Here is a 14205-nt window from a genome sequence, read left to right as displayed (position 1 = left end):
CTTAGATGCTACAGTGGGTTCACAATTGAATTGTGAGACGATGGCCAACTGGATTTCTTTGGGGAAACTGCAGTACTTTTAACAATCCCAGACTTGGTAGTAAAACAAAGACCCATCGAGTTAACATCAGTATCTTTCCAGCAGTATTGTTTGGCCCCAAGTGACAGATGACCTCAACTTTATTTCTTTGGAAGCTGATATCGTAACAGGCGGTAGCCCCAAGTAGGTGACAAATACATTATATGGGAGGAGTACTGTAAATCGTAGTCGTCAAACTCAGATAGAAATGGATCTCTGAAGGCTGCATATTGACTTAAAACTACAGATTAACTTTATCTGTGTTGTATTGTATTTCTATTTATTGGTTAAACAAGAGTGTTGGGCCTGCAGTCAGGAAGACTCATCTTCCTGAGTTCCAGTCTGGCCTCAGACGGACTGTGTGACTCTGGGCAAGTCACTTAGTCCTGTTTGTCTGTTTCCTCATCTGTTAAACGAGCTGGAGAAGGAAATGGCGAACTGCTCTAGCATCTTTGCTAAGAAAACCCCAGATGGGGTCACGAAGAGTCAGGCACGACTGAAAAATGGCTAAACAACAACAAACCTTTATTTTTCATTGACATTTTAATCTGAGGGATTGCTTCAGAAATGAAGGACAAGAAAAGACGGACCAATAACATAGTAAGAGAAAAAAAGATAACCAGTGGAAAATCTGTGCTCCATGTGTAGCCACACAATACCAAGAAAACTAAAAATCTTCGGTGAGCCTCTTATAGACGATCAATCAGGCATTATTGACAGGCAAGCACAGATGGATTGGCCACACTGGTGTAAGAGGTCCAAGGCAGACGACCTTTGGAGTGAAAAGATCCAAAGAGAGACATCTACTAGGGAGTTGAAATCTAAATAAATATGGCAGCATTTAGAACGAAAGCATGTCGCTTCCCTGGAAGCATCAGGTCCGGAGGAAGCATGTTACAGGGCACTATGAGAACCTACAGGTGCAATTTATGAATCTCCATGATCATGGAGAATGGGAGAGGTGCCATAGGACTCCTGTCAAAGGGCAAATGTGGCTCCAGTTTTTAGTAAAAGGCAAAAGAAAGGAGGAGTCTGAAAAATAGATGGTGCAGTGAACTTGATTTTGATTCTTAGAAAAATTCTAGAGTTTCCAGGGTTATCCTGTACAAAAGAAGTGGTTGTGAACTTCTAGAAAAGGAAGCAGTGATGGAAAAGACCTGGCATGTTTTTATCAAGAACAGCTTGTGCCAGACCAGCCTCCTTTCCTTTTTTGGTGGAGTTAACACACTGGCAGAACAGGGGGTTGCTATAGATATAATTTTGCTAGATTTCAGCAAAGTATTTGACAGAGATTTTCATGTTATTTTTCTGGACGAGTTGGGAGAATATACATGCTAGATAATGGTACAGTTAAGTGCTTCGAGGATGGCTAAATAACAATACCCCCAAACCATCATTAATAGCCTGGAAAGAGGTTTCTAGTGAAGGGCCCAGCAGAAGAGTGAGTAGTTGGCCCTGTGCAGCTCAGTGATGTCGGTTGGTTTGTTTAGGGTTGAACATAAAGGCAGCAATGGCATAAAAGCACGCCATTTATAAGGCTAGGAGGAGTAGTTCAGATACTGGATTAAGGGGTAAGGGTCCATAGTGTTTTAGGCTAAAATGTTGGACTAATTGTAACGTGAAATTTAATGGGGGGGGGGGTTAATGTAAAGTCTTGCACTTGGGTTACAAAAACATAGCTTCAGAAGGAGAAGGCATGGATAGGTAGAAATTTATCTGCAAAAGGCCTGTGGATTTGGTAGACTGCTGGATCAGTATGAGCCAACAACATGCTGTGGCAGTTCAAAAACCGTATATGATCTCAGTTTGCATTCAGAAAAGCAGAGTGTAAAGAAGTAAGAAGGCGAGAGTCCAGCTGTGCTTGGCCTTGATAAGGAGACATATGGAATACCACGTTCAGTTCTGGATAACACATTTAGGAAACGTGTTGCCCTTTTAAGGAATAAAACAGAGGAAGATGAAGGGCTTTGAGAAGATGTAGCATGAGGATTTGTTAAAAGAACGAGGGGTGTTTAGACTGGAAAAGAGAAGGCTAAGGGGGTGACTGAGAGCCATCTTCGTACACACTTGAAGAGCTTTCACAGGGAAGAAGGGCTGGATTCATTTGTTCTACTTAGCCCCTAGGCTAGAAATGAATGGAAGGTTTAGCACTAAGGAAACAACTTCCTAACAAAAAGAACTTTTCAAAATTAGAATGGAGCTGCTCCAGGAGGTTTTTCTAGAAACGCCTTTCTGTAGGGTTTTCAAGCAAAGGCTGGATGACCATTGTCAGTTACATGATAGAAGAAATCCTTGTTACAATTGGATAAGTTGGGGAGACCAACCCTTAGAGGGGTCTTTTTCAAAATTCTGTGTCTCTTTTTTGGCAATTTAGTTTTTCCCATAATACAATACAAAACATTTATATTTTCATGGTTTCATAACAGTAGTGTGCCCAAATTAGTGTTGTAGGTAGCAGTCACCAAGAGGAAAAAGTCAGGAGCTCTTAAAACAAGTAGAGAAATCAGAGCCTATTTCAGCTTTTCTTGACATTCTGGTATACCGGTGACTTTATCTGGTTTACCCTTCTAGGATTATTCAGATCTGAATCAACTTGGTCCTAAAGCATGGCCTTTTGTCTCTGGGAATCCCCCCAAAAGTGATCCAATCATTTTTTAAATTATAAGTGCCTTTTCCTCTCAAGTTCTGCTTTGTTTCAGAAGGGTGTTACATACCTATTTCTCCCTCGTATCCCAGATATTTGATTTCTGGAAATCCCAAATGGCATTTTACTAAGGTATACCATGAGATCAGCATTACCTATTGCACCTAGCAACCTGAGATAGTCCAGATGATCTAGCATTCCAGCTAAATATAGCAGTGTCGTCTATATAGAAACTATGACAAATGTCCCTAGCCTATTTAACACTCCATTTATCAAACTGTAGGAAGAATAGGTGAATACCTTAATCCAAAAAGAAAGACATTAAACTTGTTCACTTTGTCCAGAGTTAGAAATGCAGATTGGATTTCTTATCTAAGACTATTTCCTTCATGTAAAGATTTTTGGCAAGAAACTGTTTCCTAATTTTGCTTTCCACCCAGAGGAAATCTATCGTGGGTCCAGAACAAGTCTTTGTCTTGTTTTTTTTCTCTTCATGAGATTGGGTTAAGGAAGGGACCTATTAGAATAACAATATCCCATATTATAGAAGACTTTATGGTTTATAATTATTTCCTCATGTCCAACCTATAAAGTGATTAGCAAAGTATTATCTCCATTTTACATAAAAAGAAAATAAGACTCAAAAAGACTAAGTGATTTACCCAAATTTAGATTGATAGTAAGTCGGGAAGACACAATTTGGAACCAGATCATCAGACTCCAAAGGCCAGCGTTTTTTCCTGTATACCATGCTACCTTTAAGTGGCATAAGAACTGGTCACTAGGTGCTCCCATAAATCTTAAAGAATATGTATGATTATTTTAGTTGTATGAGCTAGAGCAAGGCTTCTTAAACTTTTTCCATGCACAGCCCTTTTTACCTGAGAAAATTTTACATGACCCGGGGTATCGAAGTATATAAAATAGGTATACATAACCTTGTGCCATTGCCAAATTTTTCACGACCCCCACATTCAGTTATACACCCCCATATGGGGTTGTGACCCATTGTTTAAGAAGCTTTACACTAGAGAGCATTTCCTGTCTTTGCATATTGTTCAGTATCTTGTAACATTTTAAAATAATGGTGGGGTTGAGGGGAGTCACATCAGCTTTTAAATGCTAGTGATTTAATTGCAAAAGCACACGTAAACGGTTTGAAAGGTGTCAAAAGAAATTCACAAGTCACATGGGGAAATAGAAACAAGGCTGGCTTTCAACCTGGAATTCTTCCACTGTGCAAACAAATTGTGTTGCCACTGTGCCAAATGGTATGGCCTCCAAATGGAGCAGAGGATGAATGTTCACAGAGTGACAATCTATTTCACCCTGCTCTGCATTGGTGTCTCTTGCATCTGTTGTAGCATCACTTTACATTTTAATGTGTTCAGTCTGTATGGGAAAGTGCAGCTCAGAGATGACATGAGCACAGTAGATAAAAGGTGCTCCTTGTAGGTTATGCAGACCGTTTATAAAAGGTTTGGTGCTCACACAGTCTGTCTTTGTAAAGCCAGTTGTTGAAGGAAGGAAACAAACATTTATTAACTCACACTACTTAGCTCACTATGTGCTAGGTATTGGTCCTTAACTCCTAGTCCTTGCATGAAGACTAGTTTGAGCATTGAAACCTCAACCCAGAGGACTGCTACTTGAGAAATATGAAAGTGAGGATTTGACACTTCTTTGAATATTTACCATCTATTTTAATTATATTTTTCTTTGAGTTGCTTTTAATGTGCTTATTTGAACTGTCAACATTTGTATAAATATAATACAATAACATTTTGTTTTTGCATTTTGTATTATCATTGCAGATGAACCTAAAATCTCTCCCTGGACAACACAGACTGGGAAAAGTTTACAGAATAAAATTCAGTTTAGGACTATTGCCCCCAAAATTACACCCAAAGTCCTAACATCCCCAGTGCTGCCCTATCAGTCACCATCACTCTGTGATCAAGTTCATCCCATGTCCTCGGCCAATTCTAGGCCTCTGGTGATGCCACCACAAAACTATGCCCTGATGCAAGTCGCTGGTCAGGAGGGAACCTTTTCCCTTGTCGCTTTGCCCCAGGTTACTCCAGCAGTGACAACCCCACCCGTCCAGAAGCCCAAAAACCTTAAATTGCCTATTCCTCGGTACCAGCCTACAAGAAATAAGAAGATGCCAGAAGTGGAAACGATTCCAAACTCTTCTGTGAGTGTGATTAGGAAGGTTCCAGCCAATACACAAATATGTGCTCAGCCATCGCCTTCAATAGCCAACCATTCTGAACTTCACACCAACATTGATTCCTCTGAGCATGTGATAGTGATAGATCAGGTGCCGACTGAAATCACAGTTACTGCTTTGCTTGATGAAAGCAGCTGTGTAGAATCTGGACCTCCACTGATAAGCAGACCTGAGGCAGGCGACACGGTTATTTTCCCCAAACCATGGGTACCAGAGGAAGCTTCAGCTGAGCTGGGTAATTCCATGAAAGCCAAACTAGACACAAACACAATGGCCAGAAAGCCCTCAGCCATGGTTATTGAGAGAATCAGAGAAAAAGTCGCCGATTCGGCAAAAGCCATGACCGTTTTGTCCCCAGCTATTTTTGGCAATGCAGTGCAGCTGATCCCTGCAGCGCCTAAAGGTAAACTTCCAATCTTGCCATACTCAAGAATGAAGACAGCAATGTCTAAGCCAGATGCCAGCATTGTCGGTCCTGCTTCTTGGCACAGACCCAACTGTGACAAAGCTGCATCATTTGCAAAAACCTTCGATGTGCCTCCCAAAACATCGGATAAGCTCTTTGCTGTTTCACTCACACAAGTGTCCAAGCCCGCTGCCTGCAGAGATGCCTTTTGCTCAGTCACCAAGGTGGAAGTTGACAACAAAAAGAAATTAAATGGTGGAACAGCCAGGAAAAGAGGAAGGAAACGAAGGATGCCAGAGGACGTTTTGGCTTTTCAGACAAAGAAGAGAAAGTGTGTCCTTGACACATGCAGAGATGTTCAAGAAAGAGTAAAAACTGACCCCCAAGAGCTCAGAGACAGAAAAGCTGGGACTGTGAAAAAGTATCGGAACATTATGCCCAAGCCTGTTGTTGTCATGCAGGCAGTGTCTCCACTGACCTCCCCTGCACCTCCTGTACAGACCAAATCTCCCGACTATGTAGACACCATGTTAGAAAATCCCCTTACAAACAAGCATCCCAGCTCGAAGCAGAGCGACAGTGCTTGTACCAAGCCAGGTCCTGTATGCAAAAATGGCTTCTCTGCCATCAGAAAGCCTTGGCACAGATGCCACATCTGCAACCACCACTTTCAGTTTAAACACCATCTTCAGGACCATATGAACACACACACAAACAGACGGCCCTACAGTTGCCGGATCTGTCGTAAAGCATATGTGCACTCGGGAAGCCTCAGCACCCATATGAAACTTCATCACAGTGAGAGTCGTCTCAAGAAGCTCCTGTGCTGCGAATTCTGTGCAAAAGTGTTTGGTCACGTGAGGGTCTATATTGGCCATCTGAAAGAAGTGCATAGGGTTGTGATCAACACCGAACCTTCCTCTGGGGAATTGCCACAGGGCAGAGGGCCAAAGAACCGAGAAATAGGCGTAAGAGGCACAGAAGAAGCGGTGGAGAGGTGAGTGCTGGCAGCAGTGGTACATGGGAAGGAAATCCAGGTTTTCTGTGGAGGCTGGAGTGAGATTGAACATTGTTTATGTCCATTTAGGGCTTTTGGAAACACCTCTGAGGTGTCATAGCTATTTGATGCCCTCCCCCCATAAGATTTGATATAATTTTTGATTCTTAACAGGTGATGAATCATAATGGGCCTAAATCCTTGTCAGTTAAGCATTTGGGGGCATTCTTTAACTATGAATACAGCCGTGGGCTATCAGAGTTGGAAGAGGGTCATGTCACAGATGAGGACAAAGACTCAGAGTTCTGAATGACTGGCCCAAGGTTATGTTGTGCTTAGCAAGAATGCCAAGAGTTGAACCGGATGTCTTGACTCCCAGGCCAGGACTTATTCTTCTAGGATCCCTTGCCCCCAACTTGCATATTGTATCAGACTATAAGAGCCACCTAAATCACTCCCCTTGAAGGACAGACGTGACCAAGTGGATACCCGTGAAGGTTAGCAGAGCCAACCAGAGGGGACCGCCATGCATTCTGGGCCCCACCAGGATTTCTCTGTGTCCATGCTGCTTGCCTTTTATTCTTCCTGCTCATCAGCGCATGTTTGGGACATTTGCAGGGTGGGGGGTAGTGTTTCAGGAGCCAGAGCATGAACACTCCTCTCACACAGCCTCTGCTTTTTCTGTTTTCAGAGAAAACAAGGCAGGCCTCGAGGAGACCCTCTTTCCAGGACAGGCCAGCGAAGTCAAGTTGGACATCAAGTGTGGCCGCTGTCAGGTCACTGCTCAATCTTTTTCTGAGATGAAGTGTCATTTATTGTATGTGCACGGAGAGGACATTCAGGGGAAGCTGAAGGAAGGAGTCTTACCAAGCAGCAGAGGAGCCCAGGAGGAAGTGGTGAAGCGAGCTGCTCATTTCTGGAAACAGCGCAGCGAGAGGAGAAGCCTGGCGAAGAGGGACGCTTTGGAAGAGGAGGCGTACACATTCCCCATCCAGCTCAAAAGGGAGATCTACCTCCTCCATCAGAAGAACCTGGACATACTGACAAAGAGCGAAGAAGCTCCCTTGGGAGCCGGGGAGCCGGGCAAGGCTCCGCCAAGCCCAGACTGTGCCACGCCATATAAGATTCAGGTCTGGTCTGATTTGGGCTTTAACTGTCTTCTTTGTAAGCAGACGCTCGAGAGGAAAGAAGAACTTTTCCTTCATTGGGAACAGCAGCACAACTGTGAGGACCCTTCTGTACTCTGGGCTCTTTTAAGTGCATTATCCTCACAGGGAGTTATTGAACTTTCTAATGAGGCTGAAAAATGAAACACTGGGGGGAGGGAACGAACATTGCAGGAAATGTTTGCTCTGCTCTTCCCCACAGAGTTTAATATTATACTCGTGTCTCTTAATTACAGATTTGGGCCATGCAAAAAAAAAAAACAAAACCCTTTTTGTTTTTCATGAGTAAAGGCAAAATTTATACAATTTTGTTTTCTTATGAACTACACAAGAAACAGCACAGAATTTTTGGATTTATATGAGGATTTGTTGGGAAATGTCACTCATTAACTGATAAAGCCTTTGAGTCCTTATCAGAACAAATAGAAAGACCAGACTATGGATACAAAAATCAGGAAGATTATAAGATCTGCCTAAAATATACCATGCAGTATGAACATGTATATATTGGTAGGTATCATTTTTGTGTAATAGCACACAAATGCCTTCTATTAATATAGATTGACAAATCTAATAACTTCCTAGACTGAAAACTTCATTTCAGCTTCAAAAGTCGTACCAGGTTTTATGGTAATGAATATCGATATGTGTTCAATCCTTGGCTTTATTTGAATATGCTTTAGGAGAATGTATTTAATAAGATTGTCATTTGCCCTAATTTAAATTCCTTGCATCCAGTCCTTCCAGTTTTTTTTCTTCATGCTACCTACCATCTACTTTCTTAAATGGTCATTGCCTTGAAGCGTCTTTGCTGGCATGTCTTACAGGTACAGAGTTCTCTCTTCAAAGGAATCAAAATCCTGTTAAAACTCCAGCTAATTAAAGAAATAAAAAAGCCATTTTCTACATAAGAAGTTATTTTCAAGCAGACAATGCTAGAATATTTATGCCCTGAAAGTAACACAGGTTGTTCAAGCCAGAAACCCTAGGTGTCTTGGTTTCTTTCCCTTGTCCCTCAGACTAGCTTCTTTTTTGAATGGTGGCTTGGAGGGATGTACCTGTATTAGTAATTTGACAGGCACAGGTTTGGTTTTGTTTCCTTTTTTCAAATTCATTCATGAGTAAAACTCCTTTTTTTTTTTTTAATGTGTAGGAAATGGTCTAGCAGATTCTGAAATGTTCATCTTTCAAGTTTCAGCCAGTTCTGGATATAAAAATAGCCTTATGGCTGTTGTATGTTTGGGAGATACTGTTCAAAACAAAATTCCTCCTCTTCCCCACTTCCCCTTTGCCAAAAGAACATCACCTCTTGATTCTTCTGTTAGTGACCTTAGCATTCTTCTGAATCACCTTTGAGCCCTCCTTCTTCCTCTCCACCCATCTAACGAAATCCTGTTGATTCTACCTCTGAAAAAGCTTCTGCACCCATCCCTTCCTTAAAATTCCCACTGCCGCCATCCAGGTGTAGGCCCTCCCTAACTTACCCAAACGAGTGTAGCAGCCTTTCACTGGTCTCCCTCTACCCAGTCCTTTCCCTTTCACACATGGCCACCAAACTAATCTTCCTGAAGCACAGCTCTGATCATGGCACTGCTGCTCATAACCCTTTTTGGTGGTTCCTTGCTATCTAACAAATAAAGTCCAGTCTTTCAATTTAGGATATGAAGCTCAATCCACTCTGGCCTCAGCCTGCTTTTCCCACTCTCTCATTCTGTAATCCTGTACTCATATTCACCCAACTGGAGCACCTGTCATTTTTCCCACACAGCCTGAATGGGCCTGCACAGCATGGTCTTGTTCGTGCCATTTGCTACAGTTGGAATTACCTTCCCTCCCTCTCTGTCTCCACCAGTTGGGTTCCCACCCTTCCTCCAAGACTCACTTCCTCATATGCTATCCTCATGAAGTTTTCCCTCATCTCCCAAACCAAAAGGGATCTTCCTTCTGAACTGTCATAGCGGTTTTGTTTGTACCTCTCTTATAGGCATATCATGTCCTGCCGTGTATTACAGGCGCATACATGTCTTATCTTTCCTCTAAGATTGTAAGCTCATCCAGGGCAGGGGTCATGTCTAAGTCAACTCTGTATTCCCCCATAGTGCCTAGCAAGGTGCCTTGCACAAAAGCACTCAAAATAAATGTTGTGGAATGATGGAAATTACCTCTTATAATCTTTGAAATGATTTTCAGAGTAGGATGGACCAGCTTCATCCTGATGGAATCTCTGTAACTCGGGGTGGATGTGAAGTGTATATAATATTCATTTGCTCCTAATACACCTGAGGTTCCTCTGAGTTTTAGTCCCTTTATCCCTCACACGTGTAGTTCACAGAATGCTTTCACCTACATTTTCTCGTTTTATTCTTCCAATAACCCTAGGAGGTAAGCAAGAAAGGTATTTTTCCCCTCTGTTTTAGAGATGGGGAAACTGACAAAAGGCCCCGTTGTTACAAAGGCTAGGAGTATTTGGAGAGAGACCGTTCATTTCCTCCATCAATTGCTATCAAGAGGACGACAAGGATACAATCTATAGCTACAGCTTCTACCGTCTCCCATACCTGATGTTTTCAGGACATTTGCCAGTAGAATGGGGGAATGAACCCTGGGAGTTAAAGACAGTCTTATTTGGGATTAGTGACCTCGGGAATTATAGGGGAGTTTAATAATTCAGTAGTGAACATAGTGGTGCAGTATACTGAGAGCCATACGTGAACTCTCAGGAAAAATCCCTACCTCAGTATACTAAATCTCTCAAAAACGACTCCCATATAATGAAAATTTAGTATTTAACAGTGATCCTAAAAAATAAGACATAATTTTTCCTGAAAAGATAAAGGCAACAGATCAATCAATGCCTGTCTTAGGCCCTTTTGATCCTTCCATGCAGTCACTTGGGATGGGCGGAAAACATAACCCAAGGCAAAAACATTGGGTAAAATCAAGACAAAGAACTACTCCCCTCCCCCCCCAAAAAACCCCAACAAAACCAAACAACCCTTCTTTGAATTCCTGCCTACTTACTATTAATTAGATTAGGTTGGATGCCTTCCTGCTATTCCCCCAAGGATGAAGCAACATCCTATCTTCTACCTCCCAAGCTCCACCAGCTGTGAACATTAGTGGAGGTGCTAACCCTTTTTCAAGGAAAGAGTTAGTTTTCAGACAAGGAGGTCTGGACCTACATTTCCTTACATACAACAAGTAGAAAGCTGCCTCTTCAGTCTACAGGACACACTTCTTTTGAGCTAAGGAAGTCTTGCCTGATTAATAAACAAAAAAATCTGTTACCTCAATCCGTGACCTCTTGAGGACATTTCTTTCCTGAGACCTATTTCCTCAGACACAGTCTGATTGGAAGCAGATGATATAAGCAAATGCCATTCTGCCCTGTCATCCCTGTGTCACATCCACATCTCCATTCTAAACATCTGTAGCATAATTTTGGGTCTGTCATTATTAACAGGGATGTTCTAGTAAATGTTTTAACAAGAGGCTCCAGGCCTGGGGGGGGGGGAGCAGAGAGGGAGGGAAATGCAACACATTTAAGTTTAAGCTGCATTATTAACATTTTCTAAATCATTTCTTAAGCCTAGACAATCAACTAAACAGTACATCAAGCCCTGCTTTGTAGCATTTGCTCTTTTGTGAGTTAAATGAAAATTTAACAGGCCCATAGTTCTGGACTTTGGGCCAATTAAATCTGCCTCTAATGAGCCGGGTTAAGCTGGCTCCAGCATGCTTCTGGTTGTTGACCACAATAACACCAGGGAATGCAATGAAGAAAGGCTGCTAACAACATGATTATTGGTAAGAGGTATATCCAGGATTTGAACATTCTAACTCCATGTTCAGTGCTCTTGCCACTGCATTAAACTGTCTATAACAAAAAGCAATTTCATTTGCTTAGCTCAGTTATTGCATTACTTTCTTGACTAACTTTTAATGAAGTCAGGCGTTTGAATGAAGCGGTTAGATCCAGGTAGATTTAAAAAAAGAAAAATTAAACCCTTGGCAGAAATGTTAAAAATCTCACATAAGGACAGCATTTATGATTGGAAAAGGAGGGGGGACAGAGTTAAGACTAGTAGATAAACAGACCAAATGCTGCCCTGGTATCCTTGAAATAGAAGGAAGACGTCCAATGCATTGGCCCAGTCTTATACAAACAGTTTCTTGAAAGTTTAAGAATTCTCAGGAACTGTACCTGAGCTAATGCAATCTTAAAAACGTTACAAGATAATTTTACAAGGTTATCTCAGGGAGAGAAAGAGACCAGAAGAATGAAGACAATAATATCTACACCGCTGGTCATTGAGAGATGTTCAGAAAGTATCAATCTATATGCTGCCTTTGTCAAACCATAGAGCATTCTGGGGTTTCAGTGAGATTCGTGATTATTCAAAAGAGATCAGGCTGATAAACCTGCACAGGAAAAAGTAAACAACAACAAAGAATTCTGTAGATACAGAATTAGTCTCAAATTTGCCTGCCTTTTGTCAGTTGCATGGCCAGCCCGTTGAGTTTATTCAGTATAGCAAATACAGCATTTCCAAAAAAGCTTAGTTCAGTTTTAAGCTAATAAATAGCACTAAAATGTTTAGGACATCTTGTATTTGGGACAGATACTACAGATGGAAAGTGAGTTGGACCCCAGAATCAAAGAGGAAAGGAAAAGTGGGTACAATTGCATTTTGAAAATTGTATAATACTTTTAATAAGCCTAAGTGGCTCCTGAGTACAAAGAGCTGTCTTTTTAACAGAAATGTTCTTCTGGAGATGGGATATGGTTACAAACCTTGGAATACCACAAATTTGCAGGTGACCCAGAGGACAATGGAGATGGCTAATGGGCACAAGTAAGTGTTGAGCAAGTTTCCAACAATGAACTGTGCTCAAGAGATGGGAAAGGGATATGAATTAATGAAATTAAACAAATGAAAAAAACATTTATTAAGCTCTTAGTATGTGCCAAGCATTGTGCTACAGAACAGGAATGAAAATAGAAAAAGAAGACAGACCCTATTCAAGAAGTTTGCATTCCCAAGGGGATAGAGGTTCCATGTAGGAAAGTTTACCTTCATGGTGGATGGAAAAGCCCAGAGAACCTGTGGTTCTACAGAAGGGAAGATGGTAAGGCCCAGGAATCCTTAAGAGTTCATTAGGGTATCCCACTGATAATTTGGGGAGCCTAGAAGAAACTGGCCCATCACCATTGGGAAGCAAGGAGTGAACTTGAAGATATAATTGCATGATCAGAAAAGGAGAGAAAGTGGTTGGATGTCAGGAACAAGGGAGAATGGATAGCCTGAGGGCTTCACTGTCAGGAAATGCAGAAAAGACCTACAGGAAGGCTGCCAGCACATTAAGTGAATTATCTTGGAAGGCTCGACATAGACAAGATGGAGACTGGCACAGGAGGAATGCCATAAATGGAGGGAATGCCAATATGGTTGAGATCTGAATATTTATTTTAAATGGCATGACAATTTAATGGAGAATTTGGAGTATCTCTTTGATGGGATCAACATGGAAATGTAGCACCGATGGCTAACACCCCAGACGTCAATTTTGAGCTATGGTTTATGAAGCTGACAGCATTTAGAACATAGCTGCACATGAGATGCAGCACTGTATAATGGCTCCAAGGCCGGCTCTGGCATCGGGAAGACAGGGGAGGGGTTCAAGGATCATCTCAGACAACTCTAAGACCAGAAGTTATATCCTTAACTGAAACTTCCCCCTCCCAAGTTGCCAGGCATTCCTTAATGGCCAGACTCGATGGGCCTTTTCAGACCTTGTCTTATTTGACCTTGCCTCCTTGCTCTTCCTTGCACATGACACTTCATCCCCTGACTTGAAACATTTTTTTTTAATCACTTATTTTTATGGAATAAAACAGTCACTGGCCATCCTCTGTGCCTGGAATTCTCTCCCTGCTCCATCATCTCCAGCTTCCCTTGGCTTCCTACAAATTTCAACTCAAATGCCACCTACCAAAAGCCCTTCCCAATCCCCCTTAATGCTAGCACCTTTCCTCTGTTTATGATCTCCCATTTATCCTGTGCACATCTTATTCATACAGAGTCATCCTCGTGTTTCCTCCCCATTAGACGCTGAACTCATTGAGAGCAGGGATTGTTTGGGGTATTTGTTTTGTTTTGACCTTTCTCTGTATCCCCAAGTGTTTAGCCTGGTACATAGTAGGCACTTAATTAATGCTTGTTCACTCACAGACAAGTCAAGCTAGTCCTCGTCGGAGGCAGCTTTCCATATCCCAAGTTCCCCATGTGGAAGAGATCCCAGACTCAGACAAAAACATTTTTTCAGAAGTTCACATTGTTTTCACAAGCTTTCATTTCTGTTCAGTCTTCTTTCCCTGGACCGTTCCCTCTGCTGAGCTTTACTGTTCCTTAGTAAGGCTGTGCCTCATATGGAAAGTTGTTCCTTCATCAACACGCCATAAATAATCAAAGCTGGACGTGATCCATGACCCTCTCTGGCTCCAGCCCTGCTCCCCTCCTCCAGCTGCAGAGGTCCACTTTCGTACGGTTTGGGGGACTTGCCTGCTGGCAGTAAGTGCTTCACTTTCTTTATTAGAATCTAGATCTGGGCCGCTTCACTCAGAATCATTCTAAGTGCCGTCAGGCCTTGTTAGTTAATAGAACATCCTTTTCTACTGAG

At 42.1% G+C, this 14205-nt stretch overlaps 1 protein-coding gene across 5 annotated transcripts in view; it reads left to right on the top strand.

Annotated features, from left to right (window-relative positions):
* The window catches only part of ZNF438 (zinc finger protein 438), a 163069-nt gene extending 152051 nt beyond the window's left edge, over positions 1 to 11018 (top strand). For all 5 annotated transcript variants that reach the window (XM_043969275.1, XM_043969273.1, XM_043969271.1 and 2 more), the window contains 2 exons: positions 4537 to 6358; positions 7050 to 11018. In XM_043969275.1, coding sequence (XP_043825210.1) covers positions 4537 to 6358; positions 7050 to 7668 — 2441 coding nt within the window. In that variant the 3' untranslated portion in view covers positions 7669 to 11018. The remainder of the gene's footprint in view (positions 1 to 4536; positions 6359 to 7049) is intronic.
* Positions 11019 to 14205: the final 3187 nt, after the last annotated feature.

Source organism: Dromiciops gliroides, chromosome 5 (assembly GCF_019393635.1).
Source record: "Dromiciops gliroides isolate mDroGli1 chromosome 5, mDroGli1.pri, whole genome shotgun sequence".
In the NCBI taxonomy this organism is placed as follows: Eukaryota; Metazoa; Chordata; class Mammalia; order Microbiotheria; family Microbiotheriidae; genus Dromiciops; species Dromiciops gliroides.
The sequence above is the reverse complement of the archived record's forward strand: the minus strand, read 5'-3'. Positions and strand labels throughout refer to the sequence as shown.